The sequence below is a fragment of the Capricornis sumatraensis genome, chromosome 15, assembly GCF_032405125.1.
Source record: "Capricornis sumatraensis isolate serow.1 chromosome 15, serow.2, whole genome shotgun sequence".
NCBI classification, from domain to species: Eukaryota; Metazoa; Chordata; class Mammalia; order Artiodactyla; family Bovidae; genus Capricornis; species Capricornis sumatraensis.
The window spans coordinates 77,682,105-77,707,499 of record NC_091083.1 but is presented as its reverse complement, the minus strand read 5'-3'; the positions used below and the strand labels follow the sequence as shown (position 1 = coordinate 77,707,499).

At 45.0% G+C, this 25,395-nt stretch overlaps 2 protein-coding genes across 2 annotated transcripts in view; one reads left to right on the top strand and one right to left on the bottom strand.

Annotated features, from left to right (window-relative positions):
- Nucleotides 1-705: 705 nt before the first annotated feature.
- Nucleotides 706-2,511, bottom strand: LOC138091021 (WAP four-disulfide core domain protein 10A-like). Its single transcript, XM_068986662.1, has 2 exons — nucleotides 2,424-2,511; nucleotides 706-854 (listed from the first exon to the last, which is right to left on the bottom strand). Exons 1-2 carry the CDS (start codon nucleotides 2,509-2,511, stop codon nucleotides 706-708), a joined length of 237 nt encoding a protein of 78 aa, XP_068842763.1.
- A 5,075-nt stretch (nucleotides 2,512-7,586) lies between these two features.
- Nucleotides 7,587-25,395, top strand: part of WFDC8 (WAP four-disulfide core domain 8) — a 38,561-nt gene continuing 20,752 nt past the window's right edge. Inside the window, exons 1-3 of the mRNA XM_068986831.1 lie at nucleotides 7,587-7,677; nucleotides 13,691-13,840; nucleotides 14,369-14,432. Coding sequence (XP_068842932.1) covers nucleotides 7,587-7,677; nucleotides 13,691-13,840; nucleotides 14,369-14,432 — 305 coding nt within the window. The remainder of the gene's footprint in view (nucleotides 7,678-13,690; nucleotides 13,841-14,368; nucleotides 14,433-25,395) is intronic.

Sequence of the window (25,395 nt, the reverse complement as noted above, 5' to 3'; positions counted from 1 at the left end):
ATGCGGAGAGGGGAGCACAGAGCAAACCTCCTCCAAGCAGACCACGACTTCTCCCTCTCCTTTGACCTTGGACATGTCATCTCACTTTCTTGGGATTCACTTTCTTTGTTGCAAAGAGACAGTGACCTGAACCTCTCAAGGACAATGAGCAGGATGGGATAGGGGTGGACCAAGTTTAAGAAAAGTCCTTCTTGGGGGCCTCCCCTTCTGTGCCGCAGGGTCTAGCCTCCTGGCATCTCATGTTAAACTTGGCCTTTTTTTGGCTCCTGGTGAGGCACGTTCTCCTGAGGACCAGGAGGTGCCGCACGCGAGCAGGTCCTCTCCTGGGAGTCCTTGTTCAGTGAGCAGAGGAACAGGGGGGCTGGGCTCTCAGGGGCCTGGCAGGGAGGCAGGAGGGAGGTGGGGAGGGGGAGCAGAGAAGCTTGACATGGGGAGAGATCAGAGACCCGGACCCAGAAAGGCGGGGGCCCTCTGGGGTCTGTGCCAGCTTCTCCGTGATCACAGGCACTGGGAGTGAACCAGGCAGGCCCTTCCACATTTGTTCTGGTTTATTTGACAGGGACAGGTTGTTCAGATACTGGCTGGACAGGGTGGCGTGCCTGTTGAGATCCTTGTGTCCAGGGTCAGGTCCTTATCTTCAGCCGCAGGCACAGTGTCTTTGGAGATGGTTGGGGGGTCAGGATGCACGGCCCCAGGCTCTCTGACTCACAGGATGTTCATGCAAATGTTCCCGCAGAAGGTTGAACAGCATATGGTATTTGCTTGACATTCTCGGTGATCTGTGCAGGGGACTGTGCACAGATATATTTTGGGTCTTTTCTCACACTGCTTGATTTCTGGGGGTCTCTGCTTTTCTGAAACAGAGCAGAGGAAAGGTCAGTGGAACCAGGCCCCTGAGAATACCTCTCTAAAGCTTAAAACCTCCTCCAAGACCCCAGACACAGGCCCACTCATGACTCTTGGGACTTTTCAGGGAACTCACCTCCGGCCTTCACCAGACCCTGGCGATGGGTAGTATCTTAAATCCCACTCTTCCTACTCTTCCCCAATAGACCTTGATGCTTGGACTTCCTGGACTCTCTCCATAATCCTGCAACAGGACTGCGTCTCCCATATTAGTCATGGCCTTGGCCAAATCACCTCCACAGAACCTGCACCGGATCCCTGCTGCTGCTGCTGCTAAGTCACTTCAGTTGTGTCGACTCTGTATGACCCCACAGACGGCAGCCCACCAGGCTCCCCCATCCCTGGGATTCTCCAGGCAAGAACACTGGAGTGGGTTGCCATTTCCTTCTCCAATGCATGAAAGTCAAAAGTGAAAGTGAAGTCGCTCAGTCCTGTCTGACTCTTAGCGACCCCATGGACTGCAGCCTACCAGGCTCCTCCATCCATGAGATTTTCTAGGCGAGAGTACTGGAGTGGGGAGCCATTGCCTTCTCCGCACCCGATCCCTGAGAACTCCACAAAGGCCAGGATGACCTGCTCACTCTCCCCTACTCTCCACAATCGCGGGGACCAGAGAGGAAGATGAACTTGCCCCTTCGTCATCTGTCTCCTCTCAGGCTGCCACTGTCTGCACCATCCCTGCCGCTTCCCAGCAAAATAGCACCCTCAGCGTTTCCCTTCCACTCTCACCAACCTGCTCCCTCTGAGATAAATTTACCTTGACCCTTGCACCCCCAATCTTGCTCTCCCATGTACTTTCATGCTACACCTACTCCCCTGAATGTCTCGGAGTGTTTACCTGTCACCTGTGTGCATAAACCAAAGAATAGCTGTTTGTTTTCCCACCTGATTCTCGCTCAGGTGTATCTTTCCCTGTTGTACGTACCACGTTGTCTCTGGATTTGGGGGATGGGGAATGAAAAGATGCAGTTTCCCCCTCCACCCCATCACTCTTCCCAGAGCCAGATAAAGAGGCTGGAGGACCGTGGTTTGGGAAGAACCAGAGTCTTCATAGTGCCGAATAGGATGTGCTGGAAAGTTCGAACTCCCAGGTCCTCCTTAGACTGGACGCGTCGCCCCTCCCCCGCCCCTCCCGCCCCTCCCCCGCCCCTCCCGCCCCTCCCCCGCCCCTCCCGCCCCTCCCCCGCGCCTCCCGCCCCTCCCCCGCGCCTCCCGCCCCTCCCCCGCGCCTCCCGCCCCTCCCCCGCGCCTCCCGCCCCTCCCCCGCCCCTCCCCGCCCCTCCCGCGCCCCTCCCCCGCCCCTCCCGCCCCTCCCCCGCCCCTCCCGCCCCTCCCGCGCCCCTCCCGCCCCTCCCCCGCCCCCTCCCGCCCCTCCCCCGCCCCCTCCCGCCCCTCCCCCGCCCCCCTCCCGCCCCTCCCCCGCCCCCCTCCCGCCCCTCCCCCGTCCCCCTCCCGCCCCTCCCCCGCCCCCTCTCCCGCGCCCCCTCCCGCCCCCTCCCGCCCTTCCCTCCACCTACGGTTCGTCTTCTGGCTGTGCTGCCCGCCCCGGGCCTGCAGCAGCAGAACGCAGAGGAGCAGGAGGGCCAGCAGAGCCTGGGCTCTCATGACTGGCAGCGTGGGGAGCGCTCCGTCTGGCCCGGACGCCCCTGGAGAGCTGCGTGGGGAGAGGGAAGGGAGGAAGGAAGCTGGTCCTGGGCTCCTCGCTGCCTCTCCTGGCCAAGCCGGGGCAGAGCAAGGAGTGCTTGTCTCCTCACCTGGCCTGCCCCTCACCAGGGCCCACTGCTGAGACACTGGGGCTCCCACAGGGCCGGTCCTCCTCTCACAGCTAATCTTCCTCTTCTGTGAACAGAAGTTTGTTTGTTTTTTCTGGAAGATGTAACTATTTCTATTTTCTAATTACAAACTAATTTATAAGAAAAGAGACAAAGAGTGTTAAAAAAGATGATCATCTCACTGCCTGGAATTAACATGGGCCCTGCTATACTGTCTTTCTAGTTTCTTTGCATATTTACTATGTACAATTTTTTGTCTTCTCACATTTTGAATCGCCCAGCTTTTGTTACCCATCCTCTCCACTCTCAATGAATATTGTAAATATTTTACAAAATGTGATTTCTCATAATTGCGCAGCCCTCACTTAACATAAATGCCTATTGTCAGCATCTGTATTACATTAATTACTGATTATCTAGACAATATCCTGTTGAACATTTTTATTCAGAAATCCTTTTTTCTTTTTCTTTTAAAGTAAAGCAGCTGGAATTTGTGGGTGAGGAAGTGATTAGGTACATAGTGTTCTTCCTGGCTTAGCAGGAGACACTTCTTACATCAAAGAAAATCCAGGACTTCTGGATGGGTGAATATCAAAGATGCTGCGATGTGACCAGTATGTTCCTGAGTGGGAATGAAAGATGGGCTGCAACCAAAATCACCTTTAAGTTCCCGGCCTTTGAACTCACTTTTTCTCCTCCTCTGCCCCCTGTTCCAGACCACAGCCCCCTGCCCTCTCCTGCCCCCCTCCCCCAAACTCTCCCAGTAGGAAGAAGCCAGATTAAAAAAACTCAGCCTGTTACTGCAGACACTCCACTCAGATACCTTCAGAGGTAGGTGGAGGTAAGGGTTTTGAGGCGTGAGCTTTTGTTTGTGGCTTGCTCAGGTGAGTTTCCTGCCCAGTGATGTCAACATTCTTCCTGTTAAATGGGGATTACTGCCTGAGGTACGAATAAGAAAGTTGATAGAGAGGGCATGGGAACTGTTTGATGTGCTTTCGGTAAAAGGAGCAGAGAGTAAACAAGATGACAATATCCCTGACTAGAAAGCCCCTGTTCTCTCCTTTAACATCTAGAAAGCCCAGGACCCTGAATCTGGGGGAGGGGGCAGTAGTTTTGTGTCTTTGTGATGCCTAGAGACCATTTCATTGCCATACATCCTATGTCATCATGGACAAAAGATTCACCCAGACCTCTGTATGTGAGTGGTACACAGCCTGGGTGGGATGATACTTTTCCTCCCTGGGATCATTTAGTACACCTGAGGTGTGCAAAGAAGGGAACTGGGGCAACCCCAGGATCCTGAACAAGCCCTCTAGGGACAAGTGAGAAGCTCAGAGAACAGGACGAAGAATGGGGCTCTTTAAATGAACAGATCTCAAAGCTCTGGCAAACTTGCGTCTAGAACGCTATTTTTGAATACAAATAAACAGCTTCATTGAACCTATTGCTTTGAATTTATTGTGTCTGTCTTCCTCCTTCTGTGTGCAAAAGGCGGGGGTGTCAAGAATTCAGAGGTGGGTCCCAATCCATGCCCAACTCCACCCAGTTCTCTTATGCCTCACCCCTGCCTATAAGTGGTTAACAGAGCATCCTCATTACATACCTGTCTTGCTATGTGTTGCTGCCTTTGGAGGATCAGAAGAACACTGAGCCCGGACCAAGGACTGGGAATCTTACCACTCTCAGCTGGCTTTCCAGTGCACAAAAAATGTGAGTGATTTACAGGATTTCTGGAAGCCCACTGTGCTTCAAGAGAGTGCTCCTTTGGCTTGGAGCTTCACCAGTTAAGTTGTATCCTTTGGTATAAATATTGCCCAATGTGGCAGGAGGTGAACTTCACCATTTGCCCTCCCCATGCCCTGCTGAAGCAGGCTGGCAAGAATGTGGGTTCTGAATGGACATGGTTGGAGAGCAGATATAAGCATCTGAGTGGAAGCCCCCAGACATCTGATCTTTTACCTTTTCAGTTTTTTGATTCTGCCCTGGAGCATGTGGGATCTTAGTTCCCCAACCAGGATTGAACCCATGCTCCCGGCAGTGTAAGCACGGTGCCTTAACCCCTGGACCACCAAGGAAGTAGCTTTTTTTTCGCCTTTTAAGGGCTTTTTCTCTCCTCTTCTTTCATTAATCTCCTTCTCTTACTGTCTCTCATCTCCTAAATCCAATTTGCCTCTAAGTCAATGCATCTAGGGATTCACATGCCTAAAATGTGCATTTTTGCAACTTCCAAATTTCACGTATTCTGAATGGACTATGAGTTTTCAAAGATCCCTTTGAAAAATTCCACACCTTCTAAATAATCTCTAGTACTAGCCTTGCTTTTAAGCAAAGGCATGTTTTTTCATTCCGAGGAGAGTGGTTTCATAGAATTTTCTGTGATGATGGAGACATTCTACATCTAACCTATCCAATAGAATAGCCACTAGCTTCATGTGGATATTGAAGCCTGAAATGCCTGGAAACTAAACTTGAGTTTAATTTTTAATTGAAGTATAGTTGATTGATGACAGTGTGTTAGTTTCAGGTGTACAGCATAGTTTTTTTTTTTTTTTTTTTTTAAGGTTATATTCCATCAAGATACTGGGTATAATTCCCTGAGCTACACAGTAAAACTTTGTTGTTTATCTTGCACTTTAAGTTAATTAATTTTTACAGTCATAGGTGCCAGCGGCCACCATATCAGACAGTGTAGTCTTCTGCTGGATTGAAAAATTTCTAAACAAAGACTTTCAGGGAGAAAAACAACCTCTACCTTGTTACTATGTTATTCGTGATATCAGAATTTTGCCCTTTTCTTAGATTCTTTCATTTTTCTTCCTGTTTGGTTTTAAGAGAGCAAGACAGCAGTTAAAGGATGAAGGAAGCAGATGGGAGAGGGCGGGGACTTCTAATTAAGTCTCCCCCCCCATGTCCAACTTCCCCCACCCCTCAGCTGCCAGTTGTCAGCAGGCTATCTCATCTTTTTTCTGCTGCTTTGTTTTCTCCTGAGTGCTTACTATCAAATATGTATTTGCTTATTCTCTTACTTAACTAGAATGGCAACTCTACAAATGTATGGATTTTTGCCTGTTTTCTTCATGACATGGGGAATGATCATAATATTTACCTTTGTATTGTTGGCATGACTTGCGTGTTGTGATCATATTATTTTTGTCCCCCCCTGTTCTGTTCGATTTTATTCAGAATCTATTTATTCAGAATAGATTTTATTCTGTTCAGGAAACAGCTAGTTTTTTCCTTGCTTCTTCAGGAAAACTTTGGTACCTTCCCATAACTTCTGTGACTTTAGTCACAAAACATTTTCTCAACCTAATCATTAAAATGTACAGGCCCACAAAATTAGCCACAACTTCCTAAACTGTTTAGAACTGTGGATCCTCCTTTTTCTCAGAGGCTCCAGCTGTGGAAGAGGATGTGGCCCACATCTTTCTCTTGGGTTCTTTGTGATTCTGTTCCTCCGCCCCCAACTGGTTTAAAAAAGTTTCTGGCCCCTGAGTAGTAGAGGGAGGAAGGACCAATAAGAGAGACTGGGAAAGTTCTTACACAGTAGACGTGATCACTGGCTGGCATTGGGCTTTTGGTCCTCTCTTATGGGTGATTTCAAGAGTTCATTGGAGACACAAAATGGCATCAGGCCATTTACAATTCGGCTACTTCTTAAACTGTAGCCCTCTTCTCTGCTACCACAGGTCACTTTAGACACACTCCTTACCCTTCAGAGTCTTCAGCCATGACTGGAACACAAGTCTACAGTGTCCCCGTAAACGTTGGGGGACATACTGGAGACTCTGAGTAGCATCCACAGAGCTTATGCTCCCAGCTTGGAATTAGAAGACAGCATGTCTACTTCTCTGGGCAAAGCTTTTGACCAGTCTTCTGCAACATCCTCTAACTCCTTCAACTTTGGATCATCTATGCAGATGAAATTTTTTTTTTTCAGTTTTTAACAATTTTATTAATTTTTATTGGAGTACAGTTGCTTCACAATGTTGTGTGAAAGTCTTGCTTCTAAGTTTGGTCAGCAACTTTTCTCAAGTCCTGCTGAGTCATCTATCTCATCCACTTTGTCTTAAGGTCTCAACTAAAACTTCCACTATATCATACTGTTACCTGTGTTCTTAACAGATCAGACTATTTCAAGTGTTCTACTTTTCCAATTTCATAACATAATGGTCACAACATAAAAACATAGACATTATACAGTTATCTCTGGGTGGTGGAATAATGGATAACACTTACCCATTTCCTCTTAAAAAAAAAAAATTAGCTGTGCTGGGTCTTCGTTGCTGTGCAGGCTTGTTTCGGTGAGTGGGGGCTACTCTCTAGGTGTACTGCATGAACTTCTCATTCCAGTGGCTTCTCTTGTTGCTGAGCACAGGCTCTAGAGTGTTCAGGCTTCAGTAGTGGCAGCATGTGGGCTTAGGAGTTTCAGCTCCTGGGCTCCAGAGCACAAACAGTCGTGGCATACATGCTTAGTTGCTCCGTGGCACATGGGGTCTTCCCAGACCAGAGATCAAACTCGTGTCTCCCGCATTGGTAGGCAGATTGTTTACCACTGAGCCACGAGGGAAGCTCTCCTGTTTGTATTTTTTTGTTTTAACAATACAACTTGAAGATAAATTGCTTTTTGATCAGAAAAAAACAGTGCATTAAAAAAAAAAAAAAGGTAATTTCATAAAGTAAGGGGTAGCTAATGTGAATGGGGAAGAAGCCCAGGGAAGCCATTGGCTAGTTTGCTGTTGGGTGCCAGTGGGTGGAAAGGAAAAGTAAGAGAAGAACAGCACAATATTCACGAGCATTTTCTCTTTCTTTCCTACCCTGTCCCCTTAATTCCTGTCTGTTTCTAGTAGCATCGGGAAAAGACCTGCTTTCTGCCAAAGCCTAATCCATACACACGTAGAAACGACCATGAAGCCCTGGATTCTCCTACTCATGCTTCTCACCTATGAGCTTGTGATGTTTCTGCCCGTGCTGGGAGGCCTCAAGAACAAACTTGTCTGTAGGTGGTGTGGCCAGGGAGGAGGGTGCTTTGCCCAGGCCTGGGGTGTCTGGTATAACAGATTCAGGGCCCACATTTCTAGGATCACCCTTTAAATGAACAGAGTCCTCCTTCAAGCAAGAGATGTCCAAGAAAGATTAGGTTGGCTGCTCCCAAACCGGCATCTTCTCAAGCTTCCTTTCCCAGCTCTGAAAGCCGTAGTGGGTACATGGAAAGGGAATGTAGCTTTTGCCCACATTCCATAACCTAGCAGGATACAATAGTAGCCAATGTCAGACCACCTTGGATGGAGAAAAGACCAACACAGAGTTTCCCTCTGAGCCCACAGTTTTCCAGTCTGAAAATTGGGTATGGAAACTGGAGCTAGAGACTATTGCAGACCTTGCAATCTAAAGTTATATGGGAACGGACTTGGTGAAGTGGTGTCATCTGTGTTGGGGTTGTCTGAGGCCCCATCTTTAGGCAACCTGGACAGAACCCGAAGCCCTGCAATGCTGTGGGAACATGCGGTAAGAGGGAAGTCATGCCATATAAGGATGGTCTTCTGTAAAAAGCCATGGGCTAGGATTCACAGAGGGATTCTCTTCAAAGGCAGAAAAATACTCTGTGGCTTAGAGCTCAGGGATTTTTCAACTTGAGAAAGGGTTTCTTGTCCAAGTGGTGGGTGGATAAACACTGCCAACTTCTACCCTCTTGATTCCAGATGGACTAAAAGACACTGACCAATGCTGGGTACAGCCTCCATCATTAAGGTATTGTGTAAAAAGATGCACTAAATTAAGGGAATGTTCCTTTCCAAATCACACATGCTGCTGGACCTACTGTGGAAACATCTGCATGAACGATGAGTGAGTTGCTTGGGGTGGGAAGGTTGGCCTGGGGATGCTTCCTTAACTGCTCCTTGTCCTCGTTCAGAAGGTGTGACTTGGGACAGAAGACATCATCAGCCAAACCCTGGTCAAAGAAACAAGCAGCATAAGGCAATGTTCTCCTGCCCCCTCACCTAGGCTGCCACTCACTGCAAAGTAAACCAAGAAACCAGCATGGGGGCCCTCCACATATTTTTTCACTCTCATTCAATTCCCTGCAACATCACCCATCAATTTGTTCATTCTTCCCTTGTCCCATCTCCCCTTCCAATTATTGCCTCAATCTGGCCTCTCCACTGGCCCCTTTTCTTAGCCAGGCCCAAGGAGACCACATCTTTACTTGTCTGTTCAACTGGCAAATCTCTTGAGAGAAATTGATTAAAAGCAGGTAACTCCTGATCTTCTAGGAAGACTTCCTATTTCCATTAACTGGGACTAGAAAGTTAGTTAAGTCACTCAGTCATGTCTGACTGTGACCCCGTGGACTGTAGCCCATCAGACTCCTCCGTCCATGGGATTCTCCAGGCAAGAATACTGGAGTGGGTGGCCATTTCCTTCTCCAGGGGATCTTCTCAACCCAGGGGTCGAACCCAGGTCTCCTGCATTGCAGGCAGACGCTTTAACCTCTGAGCCACCAGGGAAGCACCTGGTGCTTAACTGGGACTAAAGGAGCAGTTAAGTTTGGGAATGGATGCCCCCTAGAGTTCTGTGACTTTTAACCACTTAACTTTTCTCTTCCAGGGAACCTTTTAAATTCAAGTAAAAATCCTAGTTTCTAGCTGACCTCCTCCCAACTAGTGTGGGCTGGAGGCTATGTGGTCAAGAAGAGGGCTGCCTGGTTCTCTGCTGGGATACCCACTCACTCCATCTGAGGATTTCTGTTCTTCCTTGACCTTTCAATCTTGAGAAGACTCACGTCTTTGCCAAATAAACTGATGCACCAACTTGAGCGTTCCGTGTGTGTTGGTACTTTATCCCTGTGGCTTCATTTCTTTCATTATAACCCTTAACAGCCCCCAAAAGTGTTCCCATCCCATCATGGGCACAGGCACTCAACTCTGTCTTTCAATTAGACCCATGTATTAGTCTGGCATGCTCATGGTTGTAGCAAAAATGCAGAGTTTATAAAAAATCTTGGGGGGCCATGTACTCTAGATCTCGCGTGCTGCAACCACTGAAGCCCGCAGGCCTTAGAGCGTGTGCTCTGCCACAAGAGGAACCACCACAATGAGAAGCCCGCACAGTGCAACTAGAGAGTAGCCCCCATTTGCAGCAACGAAGACCCAGCTCAGCCAGAAATAAACAAATAAGTTTAAAAATAATTTTAAAAACTTATGTGGTCAACACAGTAAATTTTCTCCTTATTCGTAATACATCAGGGTGATCAATGAATGATCCATGTCAAGATTCAATGGTCCTGGCTCCTCCCATCTATAGCTCCATCATCTGTATCCAGCCGGCTGATGGGAAAAGAAAGCTAGGATGGAGGCTCATATGGAAGGCTTTTAAGGGCCAGGCCTAGAAGTGAAGTTTATTATTTCTCTCCAATATTCTATTTGCCATAATGTGGTCCCACCTATTGGCAAAAAAGACTAAGAATTACAGTCTAGCTCTGTGCTCAGTAAGAACAGGAAAATGGATTTGGTGAACACATGACAGTCTCTCACCTGCCTATTGATGAAAAACCAAACTCCTGAAGTGAGACCTAAGATGCTGGCCTCCATATCACTCTGGCCCCGGGAGCAAGCACCCTTGATAACCTCTATTGTTGGGCTTCCCTGGTGGTTCAGACAGTAAAGAATCCACCTGCAATACAAGAGACCTGGGTTCAATCCTTCAGTCAGGAAGATCCCTGGAGAGGGAAATGGCAACCAACTGTGGCAATCTTGCCTGGAGAATCCCATGGACAGAGAAGCCTTGCAGGCTGTAGTCTCTAGGGTTGCAAAGAGTCGGACATGACTGAGGTGACTTAGCACACTGGCTAGTGCTTTGGAGCTCAGAACAATGAAAAGGGACAATGGGCCAGGTGCTTGGGTAAACATCCTCAGGAGCGGGTGCCCCTGGGGATCTCCCTTCACCGCCAGAGTGGTATTTTACTTTTTCCCGGTTTAGAGATCCTGTTTCCTAGACCCCACTTCTTTTTCTTTACAACTTCATTTTGGTAATATATATACCTGACAGGGGCTTCCTCAGAGAGATTGTTTGAGAACTAATTAAATAAAATAAATTAAAATTTTTGAGAGCTTTCATGCCTTTGTTCTACCCTAATCTTAATATATAGTTCGGCTAGGGCATCAGTTTGGATTTTCAACTATAGGTAACAGTGACCAAGAAGAAAATGGTGGCTTAAATAAGAGATGTTAATTGTTTTTCAGGCACAAGATTCAAGATTTAGGTATCCAGAACAAGATCTTCTACCACAAAACTATAGAAGATCCAGCTCCTTTTGGTCCACTGTCCTTGATGTGATGCTTCCATTTTTAAGGTCACCTCATGATCCACAAGGACTGAGCAAGATATCAGATATCCCCCTCAACCAAGTATAAAATTCAGGCAGATGAAAAAGTTAAACCAGAGTAAGAAACTTCAAAGCACAGCAAAACTAGAGGAGACTGGAATAGGCTATGCCTTAAAATTGGAGGAGGAATAACTGCAAAGCCTTAACAGTAAAAATGGCATTGTGGTTGTCTTGTTTTTGAAATATTAATCATTGTTTCAATCACTACTATATTTAAAAAATGCATTTATTTGGCTGCACCTGGTCTTAGTTGCATCATGCAAGATCTTTAGTTTCAGCATGTGAAATACAGTTCCCTGACCAGGGATTGAACATGGGTCCCCCTGCATTGGGAGCATGGAGTCTTAGCCACTGGACCACCAGGGAGATTCCTATTTCAATCATTATTTCTGCAATTCCTTTTTTTCCATCAAACTCTCTCACCATGAAACTAGGGCCTGATTTTTGTCAATAAAATACTTGTAAACATTAAAATACTTGTAAACAAGTGTTTTGGGGATTAATGAAGTAAGTTTTATTTAAAATCCGTTGTGGCTCAGCTGATAAAGAATCCGCCTACAATGTGGGAGACCTGGGTTTGATCCCTGGGTTGGGAAGATCCCCTGGAGAAGGGGAAGGCTACCCACTCCAGTATTCTGGCCTGGAGAATTCCATGAACTATATCGCAAAGAGTCAGACACGACTGAGCAACTTTCACTTCACTTCACTTCATAGTTGATTTACAATGTTGCAAATCACTGTAAAGCAAAGTGATTCAGTTATACATACACACATTTAAAAATATTCTTTTCCATTACAGTTTATCATAGGATTACAATTTTTAAAATTTGGGAGTTTACAGCTCTCTTTTATGAAAGATAAAAAGCCCTAGTATCTATCTATATCTAGGTAATGGATAATCAACTGATAATACCTCATTATACTTCTTCATACTTTTCTGTGTTTTTCAAATTGCTAAAATAAAAATTAATAAAGTACAAAGAATCCATTTCTACAATGAGAGAAGTATATAAAGTATAAGAGGAGGCAAGTGCTTCATGAGACATCAATGCCCAGCCCAGGAGTGGTGGCTGAAGACAGAGAGGAGGCAGAACCAGATGGGGCACTGAGAGACAGTCACGTGGTCTCCCAATTCCCCACCCTGAAACCCTGCTTGAGCCCCTGCAGGACCTTGCCCAAGTGCTGGGTCCCTTGCCAGGCTCACCTTCACATGTCCAGGGTCAGCATCATGAAGCTGTTGGGTCTCCAGCTGCTGATGCTCTCCTGCGTGGCAATCCTGCCAGTTTCAGGAAGCTGGAAAGAAAGAATAGATTCTTCCTTTGAACTTCCACCTTACAGTAGGTGTTTGGGCTGGGCTTCAAGATGAAGAAGGTCCAATTGCAGAGAAGAACCAGGGTCTGTAATAGAAGCACTGGTTCTTTTTTAAAGTCCGGATACCAGAGGAAGGCTGAATGTTTTGTTCTCAATCTTGAGGGTCTTCTGATGCTACAACGAATTTTTTTTAAAAATATGTGCACATAGAGTTTTTGTCCAGGAGAGCGCACTTAGCAGTGAAAATCTCCATGGGGTCTAGAGCTTAGCTTGAGCTACCAGGAGTTTATGTTCTCAGGAGTTTCAAGGTTGAGCAACAAACTGGAAAAGGACCGGTAATAATTTCTTGAAATATGCCCTTTGTTTACAGATCTGAGTATTTCAGAACATTAGGTATGGAGAGGAGAGAAAAACACACGCTCATCTAGAAAAATGGTACTGATGATCCTAATTGCAAGGCAGGAATAGGGATGCAGACAAACAGTAGGAATTTGTGAACACAGCAGGGGAATGAGAAAGTGGGATGAGTTGGAAGAATAGCATTGGCATAAATACAGTACCATGTGTAAGACAGATACCTAGTGGGACGCTGCTGCATAGAACAGGCAGCTTGAGGTGGTGCTCTGTGATGACCTAGAGGGGTGGAATCGGGGGGAAGTGACAGGGAGGCCCACGAGGGAGGAGATATATGTTCACATATAACTGATTCACACTCTTGTGCAGCAGAAACTAACACAACATTGTAAAGCAATTCTACTCCAATGAAAAAATAAATAAAAAACAGATCGAAGGGAAAATAAGCCTAGATATTCCAAGACTAAAGGCCAATAAAAAAATTCTGTTCCATGAAGAGAAATTTGGAACCACTGGTGTAAAAAAATTGAAATCAATAGAAGTGAGGGGAGAAGAGTGGTGAATAACTAGTGACAGATGTTTCTAGGGAGGAACTAGGTGTGGAGGGCCGTTTCCACCAGAGAGGGAACAGTGGAGTCTCTGCTCTGGGACCCGGGTCCCCTCACTCTGTAAAACGAGAGTGGGAGGCTGGGAGATCTCTCGGGATTCTTTGTTCTGAAACTTGGGTTTCAGGACCCAGGTTCTGTGAGTTTAAATTCCACAGGGGTGACTTCAGGGTGGCTGGGTTTGTTGGGGGCAGGGGTGGGAGCAGGATCTTGAGTCTGGGCCCTAGGAAGTCCACCTAGACCCCCGGGCAGGGAGAGGAAGTAGAGAAATGAGTGGAGTAGGTCCTGGGGTCTTGGAGGGGCTAATACTGGGAACTCTCTTCTTCTGGGAGTCAATACTCATGTACTCTTCTAAGTTGAGCTAAAGCTGAAACTGAAACCCTGCAACAAGAGTCCCACTAATGAGCAGTGTGCCGTCGAGTGCAAGCTTCACACGGAGTGCCAGCTCGGTCATCACTGCTGCAGTGCCTTCTGCGGAGATGTCTGCATGCTTCTGAAGCCGAACGGTAGGGTCTAAGACGCACCCTTCCTTGCCTTGCCATTTGGTTCTCAAGGACTATGGACTCCTGGGACGTCCCTGGCAGTCCAGTAGTTAAAACTCTGCGCTTTCAACACAGGGGGCATGGGGATCCATGATCGGGGAAATAAGATCCCACATGCCCCAAGGTACAGCCAAATGAGTTTTTAAAAAAGGAAAACCAAAAGACTATGGATTCCAAATTGCGGGGAGACAGACAGCAGGAGACTCCGCCTCCCCTCCCCTCCCAGTTCCAATATCTAATCAAACCTGGGCTTCCCTGCCTCTTTATTCGTCTGAGTCCCCACTGTCTGCTTGTGGGCCTACCTGATTCATCCAGACTTCAGGAGGTCTGACATTTATGTCTCCTTGCTCATGGCTGACTTAAAACATCCCTGGAGAAGCCTTGTGTGGCCTTTCCCTACACCGCAGAACGCATCCGTGCCCCTATGGTTTGGGAAGATCTGTTGTCTCTGGATTGTGTGATGACTGAGTACCTACCCCTCCTCTCTCCTAGTGAGCAGCAATACAGACCACAAAATCAGCAACATCCTGTCCACCGTTCAGCCCACAAAGCGCCCGTGAGAGTCGGAGGATACCTGGGAGGCCTTGGAAGAATGTGCCGTGACCCGCAGCAGGATCATCTTCCTGACTCAGCTCTGGGTGGGGGTGAGGAGGGTGGGCCCAGGGCAACGTCCACCTGCCAACCCTCTTCCCTAAGCTATTATGTTAACCGCTTTAATTCCTTGACAAATACGCTGTGACAGTAAAGGAGACATCTGTTTCTTCTTCCGTAATGCCCGTATTGTTCGCTGACCACCCCCACCCCACTTTATACAAGCTCTAAACTTCTGCCTCCCAGTTTTGTTTTGTTTTTCTGATCACATCTTGCACTATGTGGGATCTCAGCTCTCCAACCACTGATGGAACTGGTATCTTCTGCAGTGGAAGCACAGAGGCCTAACCACTGAACCACCAGAGAAGCTCCTGCCTCCCAGTCTGGATCCCCCTACCTCCTCCTCCTTTAGGGGCTTGATGTCCTTAGCCAAGGTTTCTGGATTCTACTCTTCTTTGTCCATGGACCAACCTCCCTGGGAGGTTCTTATGGCCACAGAAAACACCGTTCCTCTGAGATCCCCATAACTTGGTATAGCCTTTCTCCTATAATCTCAGGCCTGTGATTTAACTAGTTCATGAGATTCCCAGGTAGCACAGTTGATAAAGAATCTGCCTGCCAAGGCGGGAGATGCAAGAGACTTGGGTTTGATCCCTGGGTCAGGAAGATCCCTGGAGTAGGAAATGGCAACCCACTCCAGTATTATTGCCTGGAGAATTTCATGGACAGAGGAATTTGACGGGCTCCTGATAGTCCATGGAGTCAAAAAGAGTAGGCCACAAATGTATACACATGAAATTACAATCTTACCTAAAGGGGATAGCACCAGTGGTCTAGAATGAAAGGAAATACCCCTGGCCTCCCCAAGTTCTCTTCCTGAACAATACCTAATGTGTTACCATTACTTATTCAATCATTTGACATCTACAGGGATATTTTCAGATGTAAATACTCCTAGAAATCATAAGCAACTTTTGGAGGGTGGTAGCCTACCATGTGCCCAGGATGGTGGCAAGGCCGCTCTACATAACTGAGGGTGTCCCAAACTCTATCTGTTAGCATTTTACCCAAGGAAGGAGGTATGATCCAAACAGGTGGAAACCAGAATGAGGCATGACAAGAAGGGGCCAATGGACAGACAGACAATCAGTGCAATAAAGTACAGAAGACAGGGTAGTTGGTATGGGTAGATGTAATCAGGCTTCCTGCAAGAAGAGATGCTTGGTCCTATTTTGAAGGATAGAGAGGAATTGGAATGCCCCAAATGATAGTTATTTTCCCTCCTTGAGTAGATTAAATATAGACTTGGGGGGAGAGGAGAGGGAGCTTGAAAGACACGGAAGCCTGCTACCCTAACCTCCTCCTGCCTCCAATAGCAACAGACGAGTTTGCCGAAAGAGTTGCATCATGAATTTGGTATTAAATTCTATGACCCTAGCATTTCTAATTTGCAACTTTTCCATTTTGATCTGTGCTGTTATGCCCATAAAGCCTGCAGAGAATAAGTTGTTGTTGTTCAATTGCTAAGTCGTGTCTAACTCTTTGCGACCCCATGGACTGCAGCGAGCCAGACCTCCATGTCCCTTCCAGAGTTGGCCCAAGTTCATGTGCATTAAATCGGTGATGCCATCCAACCATCCCATCCTGTTTGCCAAAATTAGTAAAGGAGAACAAACAGGCACTAACAGGTGACTGAACCTATCCAAATTCACTGGGCAACTTGAGGAAGAATGAATATGCAGACCTCATTTTCCAAACACGTCTGTACTTGAGTTTACTGAAGTATATCTGTGTCAGGGGACAAAGATGTGCTTCAAGGAAGGAGTCTGGTGGGGAATAGAGTTAGAGAGGGGCAGTGTGCAGAAAAAGCATTAAGTGAGATGCATAATGGAGGACAGGTCCTTAATGTTTTCCTGGACAAGCAGGGGGTGATTGCCTTAGGACAAAACCAATGAACTAGTCACTGTTGAGTGATTAGAGAAAAAGAAAGTTGAGAAAAATCTCTGGAATCACTTGCCAGAGAGAACACTCTCATTTACCCCGGGGTGTGCTAGGAACACACTGAAACAGCCTTTGCACCTGGTTATCTAGCTTCAAAGCATGGAGTCAACCCACTCTGGAAATGGGTGGTGATTGGTACTCAAAGATGTGTACTGAGAGCCCCCCAGGGATCTCATTTTGGCTTTACTGGGAGGATTGGTCCTAAGTAAACTGGCATGCCATGGCCAGAAGAATGATTGATCAGCAGACAGTTTTAACATCCTTCTCTCAGTAACTGATAAATAAGATGATGTGCCTGCTCCCTCCCCAACAAAATCAGCAAAGAGACAGAATATTTGAGCAACATAAACAAAAAGTGACTACTCGACTTATATCAGAAAGAATTCAGGACTTCTTGGTGGTCCAGTTGTTAAGGATCCTCCTGCCAATGCAGGGAACATGAGTTCAATCCCTGGTCTAGGAAGATTCCACATGCCTCAGGGTAATAAGTCCATGAGCCACAACTACTGACGCCCCTGCACCTAGAGCCCGGGCTCTTCAACAAGAGAAGCCATCACAATGAGAAGCCTGCTCAACACAACTAGAAAGTGGTCCCCACTGTCCACAGCTAGAGAAAGCCCAAGTGTAGCAACAAAGACCAACTGCAGCCAAAAATAAATAACAAAGAATTTAGCATTTTTGTGGAATATACTACCCCCTGCCCCCAGCACGTGCGTGTGTGCTCAGTCACTTCAGACATGTCCAACTCTTTGCGTCCCTGCGGACTGTAGCCCACCAGGCTCCTCAGTTCATGGGACTTTCCAGGTAAGAGTACTGGAGTGAGTTGCCATGTCCTCCTCCAGGGGATCTTGCCAACCCAGGGACTGGACCCACATCTACTGTGTCTCCGGCATTGCAGGCAAGGTTCTTTACCATTGAGCCACCAGGGAAGCCACATGGGAAAGTTAAAGGATGTCTCAATGAATGTCAATAAATTGAAATCAAACTGACTAGAGTGGAAATTCAAAGCGACCACTGTGGAAATAAACTAGAAAATACAATGAAATAGCTAGAAAATTATCCATAAATAATTAAAAATAAAGCAATTCTAAGGAACCATGGGTCAAAATGAAATCATGATAGGAAATAGAAAATAATTTGAACTGAAAAATGAAAATATGACAGATCAAAACATATGGCTATAGCATGATGTCAATAAAACAATGACCTAGGAGACCCCCAGTCTCTGTCCCCCTACAAAGGACAATAATTAGACAGTTATCTGTGAACAAAGACAGCTCTGGGGGAGCTTTGGAGTCCACTTACAAAATCTGAGCAAGAAAGCTTGAGCAACACAATGGAATACCACCTGAGAGAACCACCTAAGAAAAGAAGAGAACCATAAGTTTGTTTTCTGTATTTGTGAGCTTGTTTCTGTTTTGGAATTAAGTTCATTTGTGCCATATTTTAGATTCCATATATAAGTGATACCATACATATAAATATGAATAAAATTGAATCACTTTGCTGTACATCAGAAACTAACATAACATTGTAAATCGACTATTCGTTGTTTACTCTCTAAGTCATGTAGGACTCTTTGCGACCCTGTGGTCTATAGCCCGCCAGACTCCTCTGTCCATGGGATCTCCCAGGTGAGTTGGTTGCCATTTCCTTCTCCAGGGGATCTTCCTGATCTAGGGATCAAGCAGGAATCAAACACAAGTCTCCTGGGTCTCCTGCCTTGGCAGGCAGATTTTTTACCCCTGAGCCATCAGGGGAGCCCACTACGTCAACAAAAAAAGAAAAAAAAATTTTCTTAAAAAGGAGAAGGGAGAATGGCTGCATTTTGCTTACAGCATCCCGTCCCTGAAGCAATAATTGCTCAGGCATTGCTCAGTACCCAGTATCGAGAGGAATTTTCCCAGGTAGAAAGAATTCTCCTCCCTAGGAAAGAAAGGATTCTCCTAAGAAAGAAAGAATTCTCCCCTAGGAAAGAAAGGAAACAGATGTCAGAACTTTGGTTATCATCCCTGAGGCTCTGTACACCTTTTTCAATATATTTTTCTCTGTTGTTAAAATTGGGTAATTTCTATTGCTCTGTCTTCAAGTTCACTGCTCTTTTCTCTGTCATCTACATTCTGATATTAAGCCCATCTAGTGAGTTTTTTATTTCAGTTATCATATTCTTCTCTTAAAAAGTTTCTATTTCAGTCTTCTTTATCTCATCTATTTCTTTGCTGAGGCTTTTTACTTTTCCATCAATTTCAAGGGTGTTCATAATTGTTTGCTGCAGAATTTCTATAGTAGCTGTTTTCAAGTCTTCATCAGTGACCTAAATGGGAAGCAAATCTAAAAGGGAGTGGATATATACATATATAACTGATTCACTTTGCTGTACAGCAGAAACTAACACAACTTTGTAAAATAACTATACTCCAGTGAAAAAATATTTTAAAAAACGATAACAACAACAAAATCCCTCAATCATAATTACCTTGCCTCTTCCAACTTTATAGAAGAGGGAACAACTCCTATTGTAAGACCTTTGTCATTCAATACAAAGTGAGTTACAGAAACAGGAAAGATTAGGATGCCTATTACAAGCTGTTCGTCAACTGAGAATGGATGTTTTTGGAACAGTTAAGGTGTAGTCAAGGTTTAAAAATTTTGAAAAAATATTAAATGACTTATTTACAGAGAGAAGTTTTTAGATGCATAGAGTAATCTTTGATCTTTACTATGTGAATCAACAAAATGCAAGAGAGCTTCCACTCATGTTTTCTCTCTTCTTCAAGAACATCAGTGAATTTGTGGAGAAAATATCACTGGTACATCCACGTATACATGTGCATACTAAGTATTTTATATTTATATTACTTGCTATCTTGAAAAAATACCAAATAAATGTAAAAAATAAGTCTTTGTCAGATAATTCCAACATTTATTTCATCTTAGAATTGGAGTCTGTGGATAGTCTTTTCCCTTACGAACTGTTATTTTCCTTTTCCTTCATCCAGTTTCTAGTTCACTCACTCAGTCGTGTCCAACTCTTTGTGATCCCATGGACTGCAACACTCCAGGGTTCCCTGTCCATCACCAACTCCTGGAGCCTGCTCAAACTTATGTCCATTGAATCGGTGATGCCATCCAACCATCTCATCCTCTGTGGTCCCCTTCTTCTCCCGCCTTCAATCTTTCTCAGCATCAGGGTCTTTTCCAATGAGTCAGATCTTCACATCAGGTGGCCAAAGTACTGGAGCCTTCAGCTTCAGCATCAGTCCTTCCAGTGAATGTTCAGGACTGATTTTCTTTAGGATTGATCGGTTTGATCCCTTTGCAGTTCAAGGGACTCTCAAGAGTCTTCTCCAATACCACAGTTCAAAAGCATCAATTCTTTGTTCCTCAGCTTTCTTTATAGTCCAGCTGTCACATCCATACATGACTACTGGACAAACCATAGCTTTGACTAGATGAGCCTTTGTTGGCAAAGTAATGTCTCTACTTTTTAATATACTGTCTAAGTTGGTCATAACTTTCTTTCCAAGAAGCAAGCATCTTTTAATTTCATGGCTGCAGTCACCATCTGCAGTGTTGGAGCCCAAGAAAATAAAGTCTGTCACTGTTTCCATTGTTTCCCCATCTATTTGCCATGAAGGGATGGGACTGCATGCCATGATCTTTGTTTTTTGCATGTTGAGTTTTAAGCCAGCTTTTCCACTCTCCTTTTGCACTTTCATCAAGAGGCTTTTCAGTTGCTCTTCACTTTCTGCCATAAAGGTGGTGTCATCTGCCTATCTGAGGTTATTTATATTTCTCCTGGAAATCTTAATTCCAGTTTGTGTTTCATCTAACGTGGCATTTCGCATGATGTACTCTGTGTAGAAGTTAAATAAGCAGGATGACAATAAACGGCCTTGATGTACTCCTTTTCCAATTTGGATCCAGTCCTTGTCCCATGTCTGGTTTAAATGTTGCTTCTTGACCTGCATACAGATTTCTCAGGAAGCAGGTAAGATGGTCTGGTATTCCCATCTGTTGAAGAATTTTCCATAGTTTGTTGTGATCTACACAGTCGAAGGCTTTGGTGTAATCAATAAAGTAGAAGTAGATTTTTTTGGGGGGGAATTTTCTTGCTTTTTCTATGATCCAACAGATGTTGGCAATTTGATCTCTGGTTCCTCTGCCTTTTCTAAACCCAGCTTGAACATGTGGAAATTCACGGTTCACGTACTGTTGAAACCTGGCTAGGAGGATTTTGAGCATTACTTTGCTAGCGTGTGAGATGCTAAATAATTTTGGATTATATATTGGACATTTTCAATATTGTATTATGGGACTCTTGGGTTTTGTTTAAATCCACTGGAAAAGGTTGATATTTTGTTTTTAAAAGTCATTGAAATGGTTAGGTTCAGGTTTAAAAGTTCCATCTGTCTTAAGTGGGTGGTGGTTCCAATGTCAGTACAATTTCTAAAGCTTTGCAGTTCATTCAGTAACTTCCCTGCCCATGTACCACCTAGTGGCTAGTCTGGGACCTAGGGAGTGGTGTATTTGTTCATTTCTCCCAAGGTGTGTTAAATAGGATTCCATACATGCTTAGAGGTGAGCCTAGGAGTAACCAAATAACTTTATGGGTTCTCTTTCCTGAGTTCTTTCCCCTGTGATCTCCCGAGTATCTTCTGTTTCTTCAAAACACCTAAAAGCAAGGGCTTCCGTTACCCTGCTCCTCTAGGCACTTCCACAACTGCATCCATATTCAGGGCCAAGTGGCAGAAGAACAAAGAAAGAAATGGAGGATGGCAGGGGCCCACTTACTCTCTTAAAAGTACAGCTATACCCCACGAGGAAGATTTCCATTCCTTCAGGGTCTTGGTTCCTTCTAATTCCTGTACTAGTTGCAGCCGTCAAGAGCATAGAATTTCTTAGGGGCCAGGGTGAAAAACAATAAAAAAAAAAAAAGGAAAAAATAAAAACAAAAAACCTTGGGGATTTCTGCACCTCTTCTGAACATTGCAAGTTCCCTTTCACATGCATCAAGCCAAATTTAGAAAGTTTCTTCTGAAGGTCTGTCTCTCTGCACCTTAGTGCTTATTTCCTGGTTAACCAGGAATATTTGATGGCGGAAAAAAATGCCAGTAAACTCATGGCTGGTAATGTGGCCCTCGAAGTCTTTCCCAATCTGCCAGCTATTACTTACTTTACAGCTTTTATAGCTCTATTCAGTGAGAGACACAAGGAACCAGAGCCAGTAAGTAGCTTTTTCTACCCCTGGAAATGGCTCACCTTTCCTTCTACTAGGCTTTGAGTTTGTGTAAATATATTTCAGAGCAGGGCTGAGTTTGGGGTGACTGGTTGATGATTGCTGTGGTTGGTCTTGAGTGCACCATGAATTTTAAATTCCATCCTCAAAACAGAAATAGTGTCTGTGTTTAGGGTGGAGCTGGGTTTATCAGGTTTTTTTTCCCGCCAACAACTGCTCCTATTTCAGCTTTGTGCTGGCTCTGAGAATGACACTCTTGCAAGTTGCTTGTTACTCAGTGTTATTAGCCAGGTGAGGCAGGAGGAGGTGTGGTTGGGGTCCATTCTCTGTCATTCTGGTTAAGCCTCAGTCTTAGGTAGATGCACTGTCCCGAGTCTCAGGGGAGTGGTCTTAGTGATCTTTCCCTTCCCCCCACCCCCAGGGACAAAGTTCTGAATCTGGCCAGTATTTCGGCCCCTCCTCCCACTGCACTGAGATTTCACTGGTACCGCAACAGTATTGCTTCATTCTCTCTAAATGAAAAGTCCCAAAGCAATCTTGAGAAAGAAGAATGGAACTGGAGGAATCAACCTGCCTGACTTCAGGCTCTACTACAAAGCCACAGTCATCAAGACAGTATAGTACTAGCACAAAGACAGAAATATAGATCAATGGAACAAAACAGAAAGCCCAGAGATAAACCCACGCATCTATTGACACCTTATCTTTGACAAAGGAGGCAAGAATATACAATGGAGTAAAGACAATCTCTTTAACAAGTGGTGCTGGGAAAACTGGTCAACCACTTGTAAAAGGATGAAACTAGAACACTTTCTAACACCATACACAAAAAAAAACTCAAAATGGATTAAAGATCTAAATGTAAGACCTGAAACTATAAAACTCCTAGAGGAGAACATAGGCAAAACACTCTCTGACATAAATCACAGCAGGATCCTCTATGATCCACCTCCCAGAATACTGGAAATAAAAGCAAAAAAAACCAAATGGGATTTAATTAAACTTAAAAGCTTCTGCACAACAAAGAAACTATAAGCAAGGTGAAAAGACAGCCTTCAGAATGGGAGAAAATAATAGCAAATGAAGCAACTGACAACTAATCTCAAAAATATATAAGCAACTCCTGCAGCTCAATTCCAGAAAAATAAATGACCCAATCAAAAAATGGGCCAAAGAATTAAAAGACGTTTCTCCAAAGAAGACATATAGATGGCTAACAAACACATGAAAAGATGCTCAACATCACTCATTATCAGAGAAATGCAAATCAAAACCACAATGAGGTACCATTTCACACCAGTCAGAATGGCTGTGATCCAAAAGTCTACAAGCAATAAATGCTGGGGAGGGTGTGGAGAAAAGGGAACCCTCTTACACTGTTGATGGGAATGCAAACTAGTACAGCCACTATGGAGAACAGTGTGGAGATTCCTTAAAAAACTGGAAATAGAACTGCCTTATGACCCAGCAATCCCACTCCTGGGCATACACACTGATGAAACCAGAATTGAAAGAGACACATGTACCCCAATGTTCATCGCAGCACTGTTTATAATAGCCAGGACATGGAAGCAACCTAGATGCCCATCAGCAGATGAATGGATAAGAAAGCTGTTGTACATATATACAATGGAGTATTACTCAGCCATTAAAAAGAACACATCTGAATCAGTTCTAATGAGGTGGATGAAACTGGAGCCTATTATACAGAGTGAAGTAAGCCAGAAAGAAAAACACCAACACAGTATACTAAGGCATATATATGGAATTTAGAAAGATGGTAACGATAACCCTGTATGCGAGACAGCAAAAGAGACACAGATGTATAGAACAGTCTTTTGAACTCTGTGGGAGAGGGAGAGGGTGGGATGATTTGAGAGAATGGCATTGAAACATGTATAATATCTTATAAGAAATGAATTGCCAGTCCAGGTTTGATGCAGGATACAGGATGCTTGGGGTTGGTGCACTGGGATGACCCAGAGGGATGGTACAGGGAGAGAGGAGGGGGAGGGGGTTCAGGATGGGGAACACGTGTACACCCGTGGCAGATTCATGTTGATGTATGGCAAAACCAATACAATGTTGTAAAGTAATTAGCCTCCAATTAAAATAAATAAATCTAAAAAAAAAAAAAAGGAAAAATCCCTGTTATCAATTAAAAAAAAAAAAAGAAAAGTCCCTCTGGAGGAAGGACAGGAAAGCTTTCACATGGAATTTCTTGCCCTTCCATAGTGGGGACCGCCTCGTCTCCCCTCCCCAGTGTTGCCCCTCCAAGAGACTTTATCAGAACTGTAAATTTTTTTCTATGAGGGCCCCGTGGGATTCCTGGAGAGAAAGAAGGTGTGGACTCCCTGCTGTATTTGCAGCCTCAGGGACTGTGCTATCTTGCCAGTGCCCACTCAGCCTCCAGCCATTTGCCACCCCTGGAGGTGAACTCCTTTTACTGGTGACTGCTGCTTGTCTCCAGGTAATCCACTGTGTGTCTCTCTCGACAGGTGCCCATCTTTCTCTAGATCCTGGATGGGTTGATTGGTGAGTCTGAGAAAAGCTGTCCAGCTGTTTTTCAAGGTAAGTTTGGGACGTTTATTTAGCTCTCTGCATCCCTGAGCATAAAGCAAGAGTCTCTTTCCTTTTATTATGAAAATTATTTGCAATTGTGGTGAAAGTGAAGTCACTCAGTCGTGTCCGACTCTTTGTGACCCAATGGTCTGTAGCCCACCAGGCTCCTCAGTCCATGGGATTTTCCAGGCAAGAATACTGGAGTGGGTTGCCATTTCCTTCTGCAGGGGATCTTCCTGACCCAGGGATTGAACTCAGGTCTCCAGCCTTGAAGGCAGACGCTTTACCCTCTGAGCCACCAGGGAAGCCATGCATAAATAAAGTAGACATACACTTGTGTGTTGGTTGCTCGGTCTTATCCGACTCTGCGGCCCCATGGACTGGGGCCCTTCAGGTTCCTCCTCTGTCCATGGAATTCTCCAGGCAAGAATACTGGAGTGGGTGGCCAGTTCCTTCTTCAGAGGATCTTCCGACCCAGGTTCAACCCCTGGGTCTCCTGCATTGCAGGCAGACTCTTTACCATCTGAACCACCAGGGAAGCCCAACTACACAGTTCAGTGGTTTTAAATACATTCATCTTGTTGCGTGACCATCATCATCACCCATATCTATTGCTTTTTTTGTTATTTATTTTCCATTATGGTTTGTTACAAGATGTTGGATATAGTTCCTAACCCATTCCTCCCCCTCTCCCCTCCCCCTTGACAGCTACGAGCACTCACTACTTTTTATAGCTGGAAATAGCTAATTCTTTTGGCTATATCAGCAACATCATGACCCAGTCATCTCTGAAGCAAGGAAGAAATGGCCCTTTCAGCAAGGAAGTATCTTCACTGAAATGCAATTGGTAGCCTGAGGGCAGCTTCTATTACTCTTTTCATTTTGCAGAACTGAAATTCTATATGTATTAATCAATGACTCCCCATTTTTCCCTCTTTCTGCTCCTGGAAACCAAAATTCTACTTCTGTCTCTATAAATTTGACTGCTGTTTGTGGTTCATATAAGTGTAATCATAGAATATTTGTCTTTTTGTGACTGGCTTATTTCACTTGGTATATTGTCCTCGAAGATCATCCGTATTGTAGCATATGTCAAAATCTTCCTTCCTTTTAAAGGCTGAATAAC

Excerpts from the sequence above, each read along its gene's own strand:
- LOC138091021 (XM_068986662.1), bottom strand. The coding sequence starts at position 2,511 with ATGAGAGCCCAGGCTCTGCTGGCCCTCCTGCTCCTCTGCGTTCTGCTG. Across the intron at positions 855-2,423 it reads GCACAGCCAGAAGACGAACC|AAAAGCAGAGACCCCCAGAA; the intron begins GTAGGTGGAGGG and ends GCTCTGTTTCAG.